The sequence below is a fragment of the Pongo pygmaeus genome, chromosome 1 (assembly GCF_028885625.2).
Source record: "Pongo pygmaeus isolate AG05252 chromosome 1, NHGRI_mPonPyg2-v2.0_pri, whole genome shotgun sequence".
Classification (NCBI taxonomy): domain Eukaryota; kingdom Metazoa; phylum Chordata; class Mammalia; order Primates; family Hominidae; genus Pongo; species Pongo pygmaeus.
In genome coordinates, this window is record NC_072373.2 from 96,600,467 (window position 1) to 96,621,946 (window position 21,480).

Sequence of the window (21,480 nt, forward strand, 5' to 3'; positions counted from 1 at the left end):
TCATCAGAGGCCAGGGCCTAGAGCTGGGAAGAGAGAAGAGATGGGCAAGTTAAAGTGAAATAAATATTGTAAATATTACATGAAAGCCTTCTAACTACTGAGCAGGAGTTACTAGGAGAAAAGAGTTAAGAGAACAAGAAAGATGAGCAAGTCAAATAAGATTAGATAAAGCAAGAGAATCAAGACAGACAACACAAAAATGAATAAAAAAGATAAACTGAGGAAGGAAAAACTATGATGGACAGTGTCACGGAAGTGGAGAACTGTGTGGGACATCCTGAAAGGGGCTCTGGCCTGAAGGCCTGGTTGTCTTGCCCCTCTTTTGACACAGGTGATGGAATGGGAGGGCCTCATACCTTCCACAGGTGGGGAGGGTGAGCTGCAGAACTCAGGAAACTTCTCCCTCAGCATTGCCCGCAGCTCCTTATCCAACTTAGGGTTGTCAAACAGGGGAGCTAGGTGTCTAAATGGGGAACATGATGAAGGTCAATATCAGAGCTTCTCTTATTTTTATTTTTTTTGAGATAGAGTGTCACTCTCATCACCTAGGCTGGAGTGCAGTGGCACAATCTCGGCTCACTGCAACCTCTACCTCCCGGATTCAAGCGATTCTTGTGCCTCAGCCTCTCAAGTAGCTGGGATTACAGGTGTGCACCATCACACCTGGCTAATTTTTGTATTTTTTGTAGACACGGGGTTTCACCATGTTGGCCAGGCAGGTCTCAAATTCCTAACCTTAGGTGATCTGCCCACCTTGGCCTCCCAAAGTGCTGGGATTACAGGCATGAGCCACCGTGTCTGGCCAGAGCTTCTCATTTCTAACTCAACATGCAGTTGAGATAGGTCTAAGCCCAATCAGTATAACTGGACCATACTCAGATCCCTGAAGGGGGTCAACAGGGAACATGAAGGCATTTGAAGACCTTTGTAATACGATGGCAGGAGAGAAATTCCTCTAAGAGCCAAGAAGACATATGCCCAGCAGTCTGAGGTAGAGCCAATACTTTTTACACCTGTCAGAGAAAAGGGCCAGCAGTGCTATGGCAACATTTGGATATACCTGGACCTAATGAAAAATGGGAAAACAACCTCCTTCCCCCACCAAATTCCTTACGCCAAGACCCGTTTCTCCACAATGTGGTTGAGGGAGGAAAAGACACCCTGCCGCACATGGCCCTCCAATGGTGGATAGAAGTTGGGAATGATCTGGAAGGGAAGAAGGAGGGGAAAAATGAGCACAGGACTCCATCCAGAGGCTTCCGCTGAATTAGATCTGAAAAGCTGCTTTGGTTTTGATCAGGGGACACTGGGGAGTATGGCTGCAGAGAGAACTGGACTTCCTGACCATTCCAGGCCACTCAAATGAGAAATTCTTACTGGACCTGGCTGCTCCCCAAGGAAACCAGATTCTACCTTGAGTCACCATCCCTGTGATTGAGAAACCCCACAGAAAATGGAAAGATCCAACTGCAGATAGTGGAATATGGAAAGGAAGCATTTATTAACTTGGGGGATAGGACCCACGACCATTTCTGCTCTCAGTCAAGGCATACCGAGAAGACCCATTCAGTCGGAGATTAGGGGAGATACACTGAATTCTGCTCATCCAGGCATAGGGAGAAAAGAGAGCGCTAACACTTACGCGGCACATGAAATCCAGGAGTGTGGCAGTGATGGCTGGGTGGGGCTTCATGGAGTGGTGCATGACCAGGATGGCTGGTTCTGGAGGATGTGAAATTAAAGAACCCCTCACATCAGTCAGTCTTTTTTTTCTTTTTTCTTTTTTTTTTTTTTTGAGACAAGAGTCTTGCTCTGTCACCCAGGCTGGAGTGCAAGTGGTACGATCTCAGCTCACTGAAGCCTCCGCCTCCCAGATTCAAGTGAATCTCGTGCCTCAACCTCCCCAGCAGCTGGAATTATAGGTGCGCGCCACCACGCCAGGCTGAAGTCAGTCTGTTTCTATCTCCATAAAATGGGATGTCAATATACATGAATGGCTCTGGGAAGTGCTATGTCTATTCCCCCCATTTCCACTGAGCAGACAGGCCCCGAAACAGCTTGTAGCCCTCATTTCCCTTCTTGTTCCCAGCATTCAGCTCGGAGAAGGGAAGTAATAGGTGAGGAGAAGCAGGACATGGTACAGCCTTTTCCTTTGCCCATGCCCTCCCCTCCTGAAGACCATGCATCAGACTGTGGGGAGGAGGTACAGTGATGGCTTAGCCTTATCAAAGCAATTTTCTTTCTAGGTCAAGGGAAAACTGATGAGGAACAACAGAGCTGCTCCCAGATAAACTGCCTCCACTCCACGGTGCCCTGAGATTTATGAGTGCTATCACTAAGAAAGGCAGTGGGGGCTTAGGGGGGTGGGGAAGTGGAGCCGCCTGGTCCTGGTCACATACCTATGTTCATAATGCTATCCTTGTCTGGACTAAAGAACAGCCAGTCGTAAAACAAAGCCAGCTTGGCATTGGAGGCAGCGACATTTGACTGGAAAAGAGAGGAGAGAAAGAGAGGGCTAGTTTCATCAATCACCTCCCTCTATTTCAGAGTCCCAAGACAGATTCCAGGGCCCACTTGGCTGTTTCATCTATGAAATTCAGTTCTAGTGAAACACGGTGAAATGCTCACCCCCCTTGTGTTGTGTATGAGTGAATACTCTGTGATCTTAACCAAGAGCACAGAGGACAGGGATTGGGCCAGGTACCCCCACAACCTTTTTTTTTTTTTCCCCCAGACAGGGTCTTGCTCTGTTGCCCAGGCTGTAGTGCAGTGGCATGATCTCAGCTCACTGCAACCTCCACCGCCCAGGCTCAAGAGATCCTCTCACCTCAGCCTGGGACTACAGGCATGCACCACCTCACCTGGCTCATTTTTCTATTTTTTTGTAGAGATGAGAGTCTTGCCATGTCACCCAGGCTGCAGCGCAGTAGCATGATCACAGCTTACTGCAGCCTTGACCTCCTAGGCTTGGGTGATCCTCCCAACCTCAGCCTCCTGGGTAGCTGGGACTACAGAAGCACACCACCTTGCCTGGTTTTATGTTTTGTTTTGTTTTGGTAGAGATGGGTTTTGCCATGTTGCCCAGGCTGGTCTTGAACTCCTGGGCTCAAGTGATCCTCCCGCCTCAGCCTCCCAAAGTGTTGGGATTATAGGCGTGAGCCACCATGCCTGGCCAGGCCTGGGTTCTTTTCTTTTTGTTGTTGAGACAGGGTCTAACTCTGTCACCCAGGCTGCAGTGGCAGGACCTCAGCTCACTACAACCTCTACCTCCCAGGCTCAAGTGGTCCTCTCACCTCAGCCTGGGACTGCAGCCGCACACCAACACACTTGGCTAATTTTTGTATTTTTTTGTAGAGATGGGGGTCTTGCCATGTTGCCCAGGCTGGTCTCAAACTCCTGAGCTCAAGCAATCTGCCCACCTCAACCTCCCAAAGTGCTGGGATTACAGGCGTGAGCCACCATGCTCGGCAGGCCTGGGTTCTTGATACATCCAGCAGTTCATATCTCTGATTCCCATAGGGGACAATGCTTGGACTCAGAAGTCCACTTATCACCCCTGAGCTGAGGCAACAGTCAGACTAGCACCCCTTGGCCGCCCTTTCTGGGCTCTCCAGGCACATTCCTGAAGAAGAGACCCCCACCCCTCCAGGAATAGCCTGTTGTCATATCTGAATCAGCACATTCCAAGGACCCAGTCAAATGGGGGAGGAGGAACCCTGTTGGAAGAGGTCAGGGGGCAGCCAGATGCCAGAGAATGAATAGTTTCCCACCCTAGGCACAGAGAGGAAAACACTTGAAAGGAAATGCCTCCACTGCAGATTCGCTGCATTTACAGAAGGGAAGTAGACAAAGCTGATGCCAAAAAGGCATGGTGGTGAGGGTCTAAAGAATGCAAGCTCTGAATCTGAGAAAGAAACAGTTAAGAGGAATAGCTGAATATGGTATCTGGAAGCAAAAATGAAAAAGACAGGGATGCTCCAGAAACCCAGGCTTTTGGGAGTTGGCAGTAATGGGGAAGATGAACCTGTTCAATCTCAAACCCAGATGGAAAATAATGAGTGTAAGTAAATTTCTAGAGACACAAAGGGAAGTGAAGGCTGAGACACTCTGGAAGACCAGAGTGAAAGAAGGGCCCTTAGGGGTCAAGTGGCCCTGGAGTCAGGAAGAAGAATGGAAATATGGGAACACCACAGAAGAGGCACCCTTCACCACCCAGTATCTTTTGCCCTCACCGTGCACGTTGTCAGGAGCCAACCAATGATGGCCCACCGGGGCAAGATATCTGAACTCAGTACTTCATTAGAAGGGTGGACTACCCCACAGATGTAGCGAATGAGGTCACAGCGCAGAGACTGACTATCTGGAGTTGACAGGTACTGGCGCTGGAACCAATCTTGGTATCGCTTTTGTTGACCAAATCGCACCTGGGGAAAGGGGAAGCAAGAAAAAGAACTTAGAAGACAGTGTGGGGTCCTTGGCCAGAGGAAAACGAGCCCACTCAACTCTAGGTTTGCCCTAGACCTCCATTTCTCCACAATTCATTCATTAGCTCATACTGTCTCATAAGTCTCCCCTCCTTTAGGAGAACTTCTTGATTAAAAAAAAAATGCTGAAAATTTCTAGCTTGCCCTGCATTCTAATGTTACAGTCATTCTTGCCACTGACCTCAGGCTACATTTACCCCCAACTGCAACTTCAGTCCATTTTTTGGCTCTTTACTCCTTGTACTGGTCACTGACTCTCCAGTCAGAAGTATAACCTTTTCTCATTTTCTTGAGCCACTGGTGAACAGCAAGAAATGTTCTTCAAGAGTAACAGCTGGGTCTGTTCACCACCCAACATCAACTGAGAATTTCCTGGTGCTGACCTAACAGGACCATTATCCAAAGCCTAGACTCTCCAAACCTTCTTATAGAAAGTTTTTCCTCAAACAGACCCTAAGTGATCACAAATAGTAACACTAAATAAGGAAAAGGATCTGGTTTCCCTCTTCTTATATTCCCCCCGTCAGAAGAAATCAACCAAGATAGAGCAAAAAGGTAAAAAAACAAACAAAAAGATACTTCCAGACCAACATCATACAACAGAACTTTCAACAATGATGGTTGCTATTGTGCATGTGAAATGCACCTATTGTAACTGAGATATCGAATTATTATTTATTTTATTTTTTTTGAGACAGAGTTTCACTCTTGTTGCCCAGGCTGGAGTGCAATGGTGCGATCTCAGTTCACTATGACCTCTGCCTCCCAGGTTCAAGCGATTCTCCTGCCTCAGCCTCCCAAGTAGTTGGGATTACAGGCACATGCCACCAGGCCTGGCTGATTTTTGTATTTTTAGTAGAGACGGGGTTTCACCATGTTGGTCAGGCTGGTCTCGAACTCCTAATCTCAAGTGATCCACCCACCTTGGCCTCCCAAAGTACTGAGATTACAGGCGTGAGCCACCGCACATGCCACTGCACCGGGCTCTGAATTTTTTTGTTGTTTGAGATGGAATCTCATTCTGTTGCCCAGGCTGGAGTGCAGTGGCACGATCTCAGCTCACTGTAACCTCTGCCTCCTGGGTCTGGGTTCAAGTGATTCTCCTGCCTCAGCCTCCTGAGTAGCTACCACCACACCCAGCTAATTTTTGTATTTTTTGTAGAGACACGGTTTCATCATGTTGCCTGGCTAGTCTTGAACTCCTGACCTCAAGTGTTCCCACCAGCTTCAGCCTCCCAAAGTGCTGGGATTGTAGATGTGAGCCACAGCGCCCAGCTGTGAATTTTTAATTTTAACTCATTTTAACTAACTTAATATATATATATTTTTTGAGACAGCATTTCACTCTGTCGCCCAGGCTGGAGTGCAGTGGCGCGATCTTGGCTTACCACAACCTCTGCCTCCTGGGTTCAAGTGATTCTCCGGCCTCAGCCTCCCAAGTAGCTGGGATTACAGGCATGTGCCACCACGCCCAGTGAAATGTTTGTATTTTTAGTAGAGACGGGGTTTCACCACGTTGGCCAGGCTGGTCCCAAACTCCTGATCTCAAGTGATCTGCCCACCTTGGCCTCCCAAAGTGCTGGGATTACAGGCATAAGCCACTGCGCCCGGCCAAGAATTTTTATCATACCTAGTCCTGCAGACTAACTTAAATTTAAATGGCAACACATGGCTGGTGGCTACCACGCAGTACAACACAGACCTGGACAATTATTCTGGGTGACTTGGGAAAGCTGATTAGGAAAGCAGTTCTCGACAGCCAGATTGGCCGCAGAGGAATGGCCTGGGACGTCTGCTAAAAACAGATTCTGGCTGGGTGCAGTGGCTCACGCCTGTAATCCCAGAACTTTGGGAGGCTGAGGCAGGTGGATCACCTGAGATCGGAAGTTTGAGACCAGCCTGACCAACATGGAAAAATCCCGTCTCTATTAAAAATACAATATTTGCCAGGTGTGGTGCATGCCTGTAATCCTAGCTACTCAGGAGGTTGAGGCAGGAGAATCACTTGAACCCAAGAGGCGGAGGCTGCGGTGAGCCGAGATTGCGCCACTGCACTCTAGCCTGGGCAACAAGAATGAAACTCCATCTCAAAATACAAACAAACAAAACCAAAAAAACCCCCACAAATTCCTCAATCAAATTATCTGGGAGAGTGGGATCCAGGAAGCTGCATCTTTAACATGCTCAAGTAATTCTGCCATTATTCAGTCAAGTCTGGAAACATACATAGCTTTCTTCCTGAGACCTCATGGTTCTCCTGGAGCAATCATGGGTTTCTTAGCGTGAACACTTTCACTCTCCCCTTTATAGAACATTTCACACTTGTAAATGATACTAGTATTTCTATATAATTATTGGTTTAGTGACTACTTTAGATAAACTAAAAGCTTCACAACAGCTGGAACTGTATCTCTCTTATTCGACAGTGTACCCCCAATCCTTAGCACCATGCTCAATGTGTAGGCATAGAATGAATAAAGGACAAAGAAGCCAGTAGCCAGGTAGATCAGGTACGATCATTTAGCCACCATTCTACTGGTTAGTAAACAATGGTAACAGCTCCACAGACCGAAGCAAGAAGCCCAGCCAGCGTGTGACCTCTTCTCTTGCTGCAACACCTTAGCTTACCCGGGATGTCATGAAGAGGAGTTTAGTCTCCATGTCTGGGGTTAGACGACATGCTAGGAATTTTCGGGATGTTCTTGACTGAAGAAGCTGTAGGATACCTGAATCAAATGTGGAAGGGAAGAGAAAAGAGGAAGCCTGAGGACCAGAAAGAATGAAAGGCACGTTGGGAACCTGGGCCAGGTACTGATGGCCAGTAGTCTTGCTCACAGAGAAATTCCAAGACAAGACCAAGGGAGGTCAAGCACAGGTGGGGATTCCAACCAGCACTTATGTGTTCTACTCCAAACAACCACTATCCCCAGGACCCAGCTATATTACTTCCTGTCTTCTGCTGGTCTTCCAGAGCCTCCTACCCACATGATTCCCACTGGTAACAGATGAGAAAGTTAAGGGAAAAATAGGGGAAACCCTGGCTGCTCTTCCTGCTCCTGATGATCCCATCCTTGGGTCCTGGAATCAACGTTATTTGTGGCATGAGCATGAGCCCTGGAGTCAGAAACATGTGGATCCAGATCCTATTGTAGCTCATAAGCATGATTATTGGTTTTTCACACTCATGCGTGAGATGTGCCTCCCTCAAACCTTGTTACCATGTCCCCACATTACCTGCCTGACATGAGAGAACAAAAACAATTTAAAAGGCCAGGCATGGTGGCTCACACCTGTAATCCTAGCACCTTGGGGGGCTGAGGCAGGTGGATCCCTTGAGCCTACGAGTTCAAGACTAGCCTTGGCAACATGGTGACACCCCATCTTAAAAAAAAGAAAAAAAAAAAAAGAGGCTGGGTGTGGTGGCTCACGCCTGTAATCTCAGCACTTTGGGAGGCCAAGGCGGGTGGATTGCTTGAGGTCAGCAGTTCAAGACCAGCCTGGCCAACATGGTGAAACTCCATCTCTACAAAAATACAACATTTACCTGGGCATGATGGCGGGTGCCTGTAATCCCAGCTACCTGGGAGGCTGAGGCGGGAGAATTGCTTGAACCCAGGAGGTGGAGGTTGCAGTGAGCTGAGGTCACGCCATTGCACTCCAGCCTGAGGGACAGAGTAAGACTCCGTCTCAAAAAAAAAAAAAAAAAAAAAAAAAAAAAGACCTGGATCAAAATCCTGCCTCTGTCACCTAACCTACCAGCTGTACAGCCTTGGGCAAATTACTTAATCTCCTTAAACCTCAGTTTCTTTTCTTTTTTTTTTTTTGGGACGGAGTCTCACTCTGTCACCAGGCTGGAGTGCAGTGGCGCGATCTCGGCTCACTGCAACCTCCACCTCCTGGGTTCAAGCGATTCTCTTGCCTCAGCCTCCCGAATAGCTGGGAATACAGGCATGTGCCACCATGCCCAGCTAATTTTTGTATTTTTAGTAGAGACAGGGTTTCACCATGTTGCCCAGGATGGTCTTGAACTCTTGACCCTGTGATCCGCCCACCTCGGCCTCCCAAAGTGCTGGGATTACAGGTGTGAGCCACTGCGCCCAGCCTCAAACCTCAGTTTCTTTATGTATAAATGTAGAAACTAAAATACTCACAGGGCTGTCCAGAAGATTAAATGAGGTAATACATGTTTGTCTAACACAGTGGAGGCACTTAGAGCAATGAAATAGATGTTCAATATAAGAGTACTACAATTTCCAGCACTTTCTTCTTTCCTGACTTCCCAGGTCCTGGACAACTGCCTTCAGAGTGTGTGTGTGTGTGTAGGACGGGAGGGGGTGCGTGCACGATCACAAGCACATGTGTGTTGAGGTGGGGTGGGGAGCAAAGCTGTACAGTTATTGTTCAGACCATAGCAGGACCCTGGGAAAGGGAAAGGGATATAAAAAGGACCTTGTCAGGGGGGAGGCACATGGAGACTCCCTCCTCCAAAGTGGATTTTGCCCAAGCTGGATCCTTGGAATTCAAGGCAAGACTGTTCCCAGGGAGGGGCCTTCTCTTACAGGACTAATTCCAGCCCTCTACTGACTCAGTCTCATGAGTTGACCTCTGACTCCCCTGCTAGACTCCGTGAAGCTGAACACTGGCCACTGGCTCACCTCCTGAGCCAAGGAGCTGCCGGGAAGAGGGGAGGAGGACTACAGTTCCCTGTCTCACTTTTTTCTTAGCAGTAATGTGGCAGCTGGAGTCTGCCAAGTAGGGGCTGTCTAGGAACTACATGAATTGTTCTGTACCTCTGCCATTCGCAGTTGTACTTGGCAAAGCTTGCCCTGTCCCAAGCTTCCTAAGTCTGACCACCAAAGACTCTCCTACCCACCAACCTCTACCTTCTTGATTCAAGGAAGACATACACATTGAACTCCCAGCTCTCAAGGACAGGATGCCTAAGACCCTACTTACCTGTGAACTGAGGACTCAAGGCCTGAGGATTATGGATAATATCTTTCCAAAGCAGTTCAAATTCTGGTATCCTAGCAACATTCTGAAGTAGTCTTACGAGATCCCGACCAATCATCAGACATTCCATGAACTTGATAGGGAAGAGGAAGTGGGGGACAGGAAAGAGAATAAAAACATGGATTGTTTACCTGCTGGAGGGAGGACAAAGGAACAACATGTTCTAGGGAGGGAAGGAAAGAGGGTTGAAGAAACTATATGATTTCTTCTGGAACCAAAGGATTGGCTCCTAGCTGTTCAGGGGAAGAGAGCTGGAAGCTGGGGACTGATATCAAGGATGAGAGGTTAGTGGGAAGTGCTGAAGCCCTGCTGGCTTTCACATTAATCTACCTCCCTCTCCACCCAGAACTGTTTCAATCCAGTTCAAGGAAGATTAAAGTTTCAGAAGGATGGGACTGGCAAGTTGAGCCCCAGAAACCCTAACCTCAAACTCATTTTGTCTAACAAAATTCTGCAGTATCTAATTCTGTGGGTCCAATTCTGTGGTAGAAATGTCTATATCTGTGTAGTCTAAATGAAACCCATTAGCAACATGTAGCTAATGCAACTAAAGAAGTGAATTTTAACTTTTTATCTAACATTAATTTTAGGCTGGGCACAGTGGCTCACGCCTATAATCCCAACACTTTGGGAGACTGAGGTGGGAGGATCACTTGAGGCCAGGAGTTTGAGATCAGCCTGGGCAACAAAGCAAGGCCCAGTATCTACAAAAATAAAAAGTAAAAAAAAATTTTAATTGCCACATGGGAGGTCTGATAGAGGACAATTCATAATCCCACTAGACCACGGGAATTACCCAGGAGAGTAGGTGGGGGACTGTGTCATGGTAGGCACACAAGGACAGCTTATGTCTGTGGTGTACAACAGTTATCCTTGAAGCTGACCAGGGAAATCCCAAAGATGCCAGCTTAACAGGTAGCATTTCTAGGAATTAGGGCTATTTTACACTAACTCCCCCTCCTTTCTACCCTCATCTGTTGACGAATGATGGAAAACACCAGATCTTGACGCACCTTCATCTCTAACAAGGTATTTCTGACTCCACTGCATAAACCTCCAGAGGTATCTTAGCCTGAGTCTCACTTCCCCACATTATTTTTTTCCTGTTCCCTCACCCGTTCCCGAAGCAGTGAGATGCAGAAGTCTACTTCCTTCTGTCGCAGGGCCTGGAGCTGGGCAGTCCCATGGTGGTCCACGATGAGGCGGAGGTACGTGTAAACAGCCATGGCAATGAGGATGCTGCTCTTCAGGACCCACTCCCTGCAGGGAGGAAACACACTGGTTCCTATGCTCTGTCTAGAACTATTTGCCCTCCCAATTTACCCTTCTTGGGCTTGGCTACAGTGCCTCAGAAATAATTGATGATTTGACACTGGGAGTACATGCTTTGATTTTTTGCTTGCTCACTCATGCTAGTATCTACTTGGACTATCAACTGGCTAAGCTATGGACAACTTCCTAATTTTCTCTTCCAAGTGCCTATAAAGATAAGTGCCAAATGAAAGCAATCTCTTTTTACCACCTAACTACTTAGCTTCCAAGAAAATAACTCTCTTTGTTGACTCATTCATTCAAACATTTACTGAGTGCCTATCATGTGCCAAGCAACATGTGAGGTACTAGGGACAGAATTAAGCCACAGTATCTACCCAGGTCAGACTATGGGGAAAAGCTGGGTAAGTGTCCCTAAGTCAGCGGTTCTTAAGTGTGGTGCAAGAACATGTGGGGACTGCCAAGACCCTTTCAGGACCTGGAGTTTTGAGAACATACTGTGCTAGTTCAGTCTGCTTATCATTAGCAGCTCACCATGCCACAAACCTTTCCCTGGCTCTATCTAGTCACTGATACACAACGAGTCCCCACTCCCACACAATGAGTCACCTGTCCTAAATCACAACCTGAAAAAAAGAACCCCATTTTGGGTGGCAAACTCCTTTTCCCATGAGTTTCAGAATATCCCTGAGGAAAAAGGGGGTAATGAAAGATTTGTTCCCAGTTGCTTTAAAAAGAGTAGAGAGAAAGACACACACAATGGGGATATTCCTAAAACTCTAATCCTGTCTCTAAGTGACAAAACTGAGACACTGTCTCCTCCCAGCAAACAATGTGTAATGGCTTTGGCACCCCTGTTGGAAGGCAGGGAACTGCAGGAAGATGACATGGTGTTTAATTAGTCCAAGCAGGCCACATCCTGATTCCGGAAAACTACTCAAGCCACCTAATTAAAAGACTCTGTGGCCTTTTCTTTTCACAGAATGCATGCACTAGCCAAGGTTACTGGGGAACATTTCCTCCCCTACCTGCTACCTTTTAACTCCACAGCCCTAGAAACATTTGGAAGGGAGTGAGAAGGAGGGTGTAGGAGAGGACACAGTTTTACATTTCTAGGTATTGACTTTCACCAAAAGATGTAAGTTTTTTGGAGGGTAGAAAACAGGGCAGTTATCTGGCTGTTATCTGATGCCTGTACAGGAAATTCAGCTTTAAGGTATGGGGACAGGACGTATTTGGCACCAGGACCAAATAAGAAAAATCACTTTTTAGAAAGATTGCTAGCAAAGGTAACGAAATTACCTGAATCCTGGAATGGCATAATAAAGAGAAAGAAAGAGTTGAAAGGCCCCCTGACCCAGGACAGTAAAAAGGAACAAAGACCTAGGAAAAGCAGAGAGCTGGTAAGAAGAGACTGTTAGGATCTCACGTGCTAGTGCAATGGCACCAATAACAGAAGTGGCTCCAGGCCCAGATGTGGCTGCACATCCGTGCCCAGAGCACTAGGTGGCACTGCACAGCAGACAGGGCAGGGCTCTCAGACCTGGGCAGAGCACAGCACACAGCCATCTCTTTCACAAGTGTGAACGTTGGGAGGAGGTCCATTCTTCTGAACTACAGATAGTATGGACACTATTAGCCCTCTCAATCATTTGACTACTATGGTGTCCTCAATCAGAAAAGAGACTGAGAAGTCAAGCAAGAGGAAGACTGAAACCAAGGAGAAAGCTTCACCTCCAAACAAGTTCAGATGTGGAATAGCCCTCATAAAATTTCTGGCCCTTTATTTTGATGGATAAGGGAAAAATCAGCCAGAAAGCCCAATATGTACCCCTTCATGCACTCTCTACCACTGGAACCTCCAAACTCTATATGCAAACTCCAGCAGGATTCACTAATCTCTATTACCTGCTCCACCCCAACTGCCCCCTGTGCCACTTCAAAAAGAGCATGGGTTGAATGGAGAAGCTTGGAGGGGAGAAAAGGATACCTGCCAGGCGTGGGTGTTTGGCTGGCCCAATTCTACTGAGCTCATTCCTCCCTAACTTCCCCCTAAGATAAACATTCCAAGGAGGTCTGGATCAAAAATAAACCCTTATCAGATGAAGCCAGTTTTTCTGGGCTATGCGATATTTTGGCAAAGACCTCTTTCCCATTCCTTCATTCCTTGGGCATTAATTTCTTCACTTGCCAACAATACACTTGTCTCTCCCTCTCCTCGCCTCCCCCTCTCTAACTGAAGGTGTTCTTGGGCCACACAATCCTTTCATCCCCATTTCCCACACTCACACTCCAAATGGCCATTATCTGGGCTGTACCCCACCCTTCGTGGTGGACGCTACCTTTGCTCTGTCAGGATATCCAGAACACTTTCTGCCAACCAGATATTTTTGGCTGTAACATCTCCACCTGATTTCAAAAGGAGAAAAAAAGAATAGCTCCGATTAGCAAGTCAGCCAATCCAATACATCTCTTCACCCATTCTGCTGGTCCACCCTGACTGCCATCCCATCACTGCCATCCCTTCACTGCTGAGATAAACTGCCTTCTGTTCTGTCAGGCTTTAAAGTTTCACCCTTTGCCTCTAGAAAGAAGGAAAGGGAAGGTTCTGAATTTTTCTAGAAACCAGAGCTGCTACTTTCCCACAGATTGTGAGTTGGAGTGGGAACATTTTGGCCCTTGAAAATGAACGTCTGAGAAGTAGATATAAGAAGCCCACAGTTGGAAAGAAAGGATGATATCTCAGATAGAGCCTGAGAAGTACAGGTGGCTGACAACGGCTGCAGTCTAGCAACTGGATGTCCTGAGTCCTGCACTGAGGCCCCCAACAGGCCAAGAGTTTCTTATTTCCAGGTAACAGTCTTCAGTGCTTGCTATGAAACTTTGTGGGGCAGAATTAACACACAGTAATGCCAGACCAGTCTTGGGATAAGAAGCGGGGGCTGGGAGTGCCAAACAGGGAAGAAAGTGTCAGGAAAGAGGATAAAGATAGCCACAGCTATGCCTTGCCCCGGGTCTCAATTAAAAAATTCAATGTTCACAAAGTCACATATCACATAGATTAAGGTTCATACACATCAAAACAGGAGCATCAGTGTTACATAAAATTTTAAAGAGGAAGCAAGCCCCAGTGGGCTAATGGTGAGGTAGTAGCAGGTCACTTTTAAACAAACACATGCAATCTTGGGAGTAGCCGCTTGAATATGCGATGGCTCAGACAGATGTCATCGATGCCAAGATGAGAATAAAACCTAAATGTCAGGGTCTGTTTTGTGACATAGTTTGTCCCTCATTCTGGCCCCAGTAAAGGGCTTAATTATTAGGGAGCAAGCGTTCAGATAATGGGGGTGGAGCCAGGGAAGATGTCTAGGTTTCTGAAAGCACAGGGACTTGGGAACAAATTATTTGCCCTCACTTCTCTCCCCATTTCTTCCTGCTCTGAAATACTATAAAATCTCAGAGAGAAGACTGGCTAAAATAGGCCAAATATTCTGTCAAGCCCTGGGTTTAGCAGGAAAGAAAATGAGGCAAGACTTACTGCTTTAAAAGGCCCCCCATGATTTTTCAATTAATTTATTTCTACAACATATGTGGCCAGAAGATGTCTGTATCAGAAGGAAACAGTCTAAGCAATCCAGGAATTCCGTCCCTTTGGCACTTAATCATTCTCCATTGTCTCTGTTTAGTCTCTGGGCTCTCCTCCTTTCTTCTTTATGCTCCTGCCATCAAACTCACCTGCAATTTGCTTCATAAACGTCATACAAACACCATCGGCTCCCAGAACCCCACTCTTCACCAGTTCCCGTACCAACCACACCAACTAAAGGAAAGAGGGAAAAACAGATGAAGAGCAGGAACTGTGAGTTTGAGAAGGGAGCTAATTCAATTACAACTGAAAGGAACACATTACAATTTAGACACACAATGATAGGGGTGTGTTAGCCCTGATTCCTCTTTCCCGTTCCTGACAGAGAGAAGATCCATCCTCTCTCTTTGAGCTGGATCTTGTCTTTTCTTTCTGGCCTTACCTGAGTACGGCAGGTATCCTGCAGCTTCAGGTACTTCTCCATAAGTATCTGGTTGATTTTATTCAGGACAATATTCATGCCATCACGACTCACCAGAGCTAAGTCCCGGTAACACTGTGAGAAGTAAAGTTTGTGATCAGCCAGCAAGCTGAGGATAAGGTCCTCACCCCACCCACAGTGGACCCCTTGCCCTCTAATCCCTTAAACTTAAATAACACCAATAAGACACCGAGTAGCAATGAAATACTTTCCATTCTGGACACTTTCTTTCCACAGGGGTTCTGCATTCCCAACCTATCCCTTGTTCTGTCACACAGAGTGGGGAAAAGGTACTGGTTATCCTTTAATGAGGCAGAAAAGCCTGCTGAGCAGCCAGGTGCAGTGGCTCACGCCTGTAATCCCAGCACTTTGGGAGGCCAAGGCAGGTGGATCACGAGGTCAGGAGATTGAGACCATCCTGGCTAACATGGTGAAACCCCGTCTCTACTAAAAATACAAAAAATTAGCCTGGCGCGGTGGCAGGCACCTGTAGTCCCCGCTGCTCGGGAGGCTGAGGCAGGAGAATGGCGTGAGCCCGGGAGGCGGAGTTTGCAGTGAGTGGAGATTGCGCCACTGCATTCTAGCCTGGGTCTAGCCTGGGCGACAGAGCGAAACTCTGTCTCGGGGGCGGGGGAGAGAAAAGCCTGCTGGGCAAGGCTCCTAGTACTATCCCTGTCCCCCCAATTTCCCCTCTTAGGATGTATCATACTGTTTGATGCCACAGGCTGAGCAAAACCAGGTGGAGGCCATCTGCTTTTCATCTGCCAGTCAGTAAAAGGTCACTGCAAAATGGGTTTCGTTCAACAAGCCAAAAAGGATCCCAAAGAGGTTTTTAGACCAGTACTGACCCAGTCAGATACAGCAAAGGGAGTAGTAAGGGAAGAAGATCCAGGGCAGGGCCCTAGACAGTTAAGGACAGAACCAAAACTGAAATTTTTTTGAATTTTTAGTTTTTTTATACTTGGGGTCTTACTCTGTTGCCTGGGCTGGAGTGCAGTGGCATGATCATAGCTCACTGCAGCTTCGAACTTCTGAGTAGCTGGTACTACAGGCATGCACCACCACACCCAGATAATTTTTAAAACAGTTTTTCCTAGAGACAAGGTCTCACTATGTTCCCCAGGCTGAAACTCTTGGCCTCAAGTGATTCTCCCGCCTCGGCCTCCTGAGTAGCTGGAATTACAGGCACAAGCCACCATACCCAGTTGAACTAAATATCTTTATTCTTTTCTCTGTGATGCCCTTTCCTTCTGCCACTTATTGAAAAAGGAGAGGTGCTTCAGCATACCAAATCCTGGGGGAGGTAAGGGAGGGCATGCTAATTTCTTCTGTGAGATTATTGCTTCCCTTCCCCCCTTAGTTTTTTTTTTTTTTTCACTCTGTCTCTATTGTGAGACCAGACTCCCGGAGGAATACCTTAGGGGGCCTCATTAGCAACTTCCTTAGCCTGCTGAGTTCTATCCTGTCAGGGTCCATCAGAAAGAGTAGAAACTAGGCAGGTAGCTTCCCACAACCTCTGAAGACCAGTAGCAAGGATGGCATCAGCAATAATAATCAATATAGTATAGCAAAGGCCGGGTACAGTGGCTCATGCTTGTAATCCCAGCACTATTTGGGAGGCCGAGGCGGGTGGATCACCTGAGGTCAGGAGTTCGAGACCACCCTGGCCAACATGGTGAAACTCCATCTCTACTAAAAATACAAAAATTAGCTAGGTGCGGTGGCACATGCCTGTAGTCCCAACTACAAGGGAGGCTGAGGCGGGAGGATCACTTGAACCCAGGAGGTGGAGGTTGCAGTTAGCCAAGAGCGTACCATTGCACTCCAGCCTGGGTGACAGAGAGACCCTGTCTCAAAAAAAAAAAAAAAAAAAAAAAGTACAGCAAGGATGTTGTTATACTATAGCGAGCAATAATACAGCAAGGATGGCATCAACAACAATAATATATATATATATATATAACTGCATTTGATATACGTAACAACCTTTTAAAATAGTTACTACTTATTATTATTTTTACAGATGAGGAAATAGGCATGGAGAGCTTAAAAGTTATTTGCCCCAGATCACATAAGAGATTAGAGGAAGAACCAGGATTCAAATCCAGGCACTCCAATTCTATAATAACATGCTTAACCACCTCTTGTATCAACGTTAGAAATAATCAGAAGAGGCTGCTGGGAACAGCGGTAAGAGTTTGTAATAGTTTTGAGACTCTACCTTTCTCCTGTCTTGGCCTCCCAAAGCACTGAGATTACAGGCATGAGCCACTCCATGCAGCAACATTTCTAAACTCTTTCATCCTATGCATTCAAAAGAGATGTACCCCTCAGTACCATCTGCTCTCTGGCCTTGAGAGACTCCTAACAGATTAGCTCTTGTCACTTCCTTCTGCCTCTACTGTCATTAAGTCAAACCAACTGATGATGAAAATACCCACAGTTAGAGATCCTCCATGTGCCATAAACTTCATGCCCAAAAGAGAATGACTCCCTCTGGGGGATGGTTGATGGTTGGGAGACCAAAAAAACAAATAAGGAAACAAGAAAGAGATGAAGGGGCCCAGTGAATTACTGTCAAATATTGATAGTTAAGTCCTGGACCCCTCCCCTGGAGGTAAGTCACAGAATGGGCAGAGGACAAAGGAAGTAGAGGCAGAGGGAAAATCTGTGTCAGGCCAAAGACAGACACTACTAACTAGAGAAGAACCTTGTTGTTCAAATGAATGCAGAACAGACTCAGGACAGGAAGCAGGACAAGTTCTCTCAGAAGATACAGGGTCAGATGAAGACAGCAGATACTGTCTGCCTAGTTCCATCCTCCATCTGGGACCTTTACTAACCACAACTGCTGGTAACAAATGGCAGCTGAGTACCGAGAGTTTCATACACCTAAGGCTGCCAGTTGTGTTACTGACCTCTGTGTCGGTTTGCTGACCAGCTTGGAAAAGCAGCAGATGAAACACACACACACGCATACACACACACACACACACACACACGTACATGCACACCCTCAGTGAGGAAAAGAGGAGTGGAGAGTCTCAAAGGAAAGTAAAAGTGACTGGTGACTGGATGGCATTTATCCTGAATGTGTCAAGAGCAGTGATGTGTCAGCCTAGGCCCCAGAGCCCCCAAGCTTCTTTCTAGAGCTGCCTGCTGGGAGAAATACCTAGACCAAGACCTGCCTGGGCCTGAGTCCTTGACCCTTTGATAAAGACAGACCTTGACATTAGACCCTTACCCATTACCTTTATCTATTGACTGCCAGCACCTGCACAGCTTAGGACTCTACCTTAGCCTCCCTCCTTGCCACAGTTCCTCAGTCAGGCCTGCTCCCAGCTGTTTAGTTCAGACACCAAATAGAAAATAAATAAACTCAAAGGATATAAACATTCCTAAGAGCTGCCAAAAGGGCTGATGCAAATTAAGAAGGTACAAGTGAGACAAAATCCACCCCATGCATCCTCTACTCTTTCCCAATACTGACCTGCTTTCTCCTTAACTGAATTCTCTTGTTCACCTGTTCAATCCATCCTAATCCCACCCACTAAGTCCCAGAGAGTTGGCCCTAACTCCTTGAACCTGCCTGCCAGTACTAACAGAGGCTCCTCAGCTCATGCTTCCCTATAGCAGGATTCTATTTGTTCAAGACTCAGTTTCCACTACTTCTCCACCATATCCACTTCCCATCTCAGCCCATGGAGATTCAAGAACAACTAAATCTCAAATACATCCTGAGGTTTCTGTTCCAAAGGCAGAATTAACCCCAAATACAAATCCTTAGAAAACAGTCCCATTGCTTTAAGCTGAAGCCTAAAATGATGCATTACAATCAGTCCTCATCAGTAACTCCCACCTAAAACTTCTGTAGGACAGAAGTATTTTTACAAAATAATCACCCTTTTAGGGAGAAGGAGCAAAGCTCTAGGGAGATACGTCACTAATTCTTCCATCATGCTCTGACCTGGCTCAAGGTCTCTGAATGAGTCACTACTTGATAGTTCCTCACCCGCCTAAAACTGTGTCCTCCTAATTCTGTCTTTACTGCCTTTGTCTGAAGAGGCCTGACCTGGAGGCTTGGCCCAGGAAGGCTCACAGGTAGGGGATTTACTTGGAAACTTTTAGCATGTGAACATGAATGCTAGCAAAGGTGTCAACCAGCTATGAGACCCGAGGCAAATGCTTCACTTCCCCAGAGGGCCTGGGCCTCCCACATGGGGCTGTTATAGGGCAAAAAGAAGAGGAGATACTCTAGTCTCTTGCTGTGTCTGGATGGCCAAATTCATGACATAATAAGCATCTACATTGCAGAACCCAGTGGCCTCTTACTGATAGGCCAGGTAAAGAGCTAGAAATACCACACATACTCTGCCCCCTTCACTTAGGTTTACTGATTTACCCAGGTTGGTTCAGATCACCTGAAACAAACAAACAAAACTTTCCAGCAGGCAAGACTAATTTGCACTGAGATGACTAAATGGAATTTGAATGGTATTTATAAAAACCCACACATAGCCAATGATGGGCGCGCGCGCGCACGCACGCACGCACGCACACACACACACACACAAAAACCCACACAAGAGGAAGTTAAACTTTAACTCCAACCCATCCACTCTCATCTTTGCCAACAATTTCTTTAAAATGGATGTGCTGGACTGGATCATATCACTCTTTAAAAAAACCCAACTGGAAACATTCATTTGTCTTCAAGGATCTTGATGATAAATTCAGTATAAAAATGAAACAGCAGTTTAACTCGACAAGGTCCCAGCCCAGAATGGCCTTGACTCTCCTGGGAAACCAAGGATTTGTGAATACTTGCCACCTCACTGCCCACCCTCACCCCAGACCCTATTCCAGCTGGCATCAGAAGTACAAACAGATCAGTTTCCCATGCCCATAAATCCTTCCCTTGAGGTTAATTCAAGCAGCTATGCCAAGGAACCATGAGCATCCTGTTCCTATCCCCGGAAATGATTTTCCTTTGGTTCCCCTTGAACAAATGACATCATCTCTGACCTCCAAGTTACCTCACAGGTAAACTGGGAGTGGTTAGGAGGAGGAGATAGAGCCACCAACTTCATACGGTTTTGTGAGAGGATCAAATGAGATCTTGTCTGGATAGAGTCTAACAGAATGCTGGGCACAGGGCATGTTTGTTTCCCTCCACATCACCTTTATTCAGGGAAGAACCAATGAAATGTTAATTCCCCCATTCCAACCTCTTCTCTTATTAGTGTCATATAGTTAATGCCAGATACCAGACACATACCTTAACTCATTATACCAAGACTCAAAGGACATAGAGTTGCTGGAAAGGGGAAATTTGGAGAGGCAGAAGACAGAATTTTGCTACTTTATTTTAAAAACAACAGGCCGGGTGTGGTGGCTCATGCCTGTAATCCTAGCACTTTAAGAGGGCAAGGTGGGTGGATCACCTTAAGTCAGGAGTTTGAGATTAGCCTGGCCAACATGGCGAAACCCCATCTCTACTAAAAATACAAAAATTAGCTGGGCATGGTGGCACGTGCCTGTAATCCTAGCTACTTGGGAGGCTGAAGCAGGAGAATCGCTTGAACCTGGGAGGCAGAGGTTGCAGTGGGCCGAGATCACGCCACTGCATTCCAGCCTGAGCAACAGAGCGAGACTCCATCTCTAAATAAATAAAGAACAGAATTCAAAGAGATCACCCTGCCTAGTCCCTCACCTCAAGGAGGGAACCTACTTGAACCATTCCACATAAAGGGGACTCTTCAGTTTGTGAAGAACCCCAGACTAGTTTTCATACAATATTCCTCAGGAAGTCTGACTCCAGTATACTCCAGTGTTCTCCTAATCACTACATTATTTACTGCATCAATCATGTAACATTAAGCTGTCTCATCTAAATCCTACCTACTAAAATTTTAAGCCTGCTTTCTATTCACCTGCCAATGGCAGAATCTGCAAACTACAGGCCATGCTCTTCTGGATAAGAACTCTCATGGACTTGGTTACAGTTGTTCTCTTCTGTTCCCTGGATTTAATCCCAACCCTTTTAGCCTTGCCTCATAAATTTAAAATTTAAAACTCTATCTGTTTTTTCACTTTCATGACTGCCATTTAGCTTCAGAATCTGGAGATAGAGAAAGGACTTTAGTCAGAGGATGACCAATTCACTGAGTAAAAAGGGACTTGTAACTATATTTGGAGAACAAGGTGATCGAGCTCTGGTCGAAGAGTCTCATATTATCCCAGTTAAACTGTAAGTTCCACCATATCCCAGATCATATATGAGGGTTTATGGGTCCAGAGCAGGGTGCCTTACCTTCTGGGCTTGGGCAGGTTCAGTGAGGATGAGAGTAAACAGGCCCAGGCAGATTTCTTCATGCTGGGGGAGGCCTTTGCACACCTGGAATGTGAGAAAGGAAAACAAACTAGTTGTCACTCACAGGCAGTAAGTTCTCAAACTCAGTTTCTCCCAGAAAACATGGGACTCCTAAGGAAGATGCAAAGGAGAATAATCAACTTTTAAATCTGATGATTTCTTTCTCTTAAAAGAGATTTTTAAAAAAAGAAGAGAGATAAGGACGACAGGTGTGGTGGTGCACACCTGTAGTCCCAACTACTCCAGAGGCTGAAGCAGAAGGATCGCTTGA

General features: G+C 46.5%; 1 protein-coding gene and 1 non-coding gene across 3 annotated transcripts in view; one reads left to right on the plus strand and one right to left on the minus strand.

Annotated features, from left to right (window-relative positions):
- INTS3 (integrator complex subunit 3) overlaps positions 1-21,480 on the minus strand; it is a 46,760-nt gene that overhangs the window by 11,930 nt on the left and 13,350 nt on the right. For both annotated transcript variants that reach the window (XM_054441888.2, XM_054441981.2), the window contains exons 3-14: positions 21,150-21,233; positions 14,798-14,911; positions 14,505-14,589; positions 13,112-13,178; positions 10,613-10,757; positions 9,441-9,570; positions 7,113-7,210; positions 4,233-4,424; positions 2,400-2,487; positions 1,643-1,722; positions 1,115-1,206; positions 357-463 (exon numbers count right to left, since the gene is read on the minus strand). In XM_054441888.2, the coding sequence (XP_054297863.1) occupies positions 357-463; positions 1,115-1,206; positions 1,643-1,722; positions 2,400-2,487; positions 4,233-4,424; positions 7,113-7,210; positions 9,441-9,570; positions 10,613-10,757; positions 13,112-13,178; positions 14,505-14,589; positions 14,798-14,911; positions 21,150-21,233 (1,282 nt within the window). The remainder of the gene's footprint in view (positions 1-356; positions 464-1,114; positions 1,207-1,642; positions 1,723-2,399; positions 2,488-4,232; positions 4,425-7,112; positions 7,211-9,440; positions 9,571-10,612; positions 10,758-13,111; positions 13,179-14,504; positions 14,590-14,797; positions 14,912-21,149; positions 21,234-21,480) is intronic.
- LOC129024068 (small nucleolar RNA U13) lies at positions 7,625-7,728 on the plus strand. The gene has a single exon (XR_008497023.1). It is a non-coding gene; the product is annotated as a small nucleolar RNA U13 (small nucleolar RNA).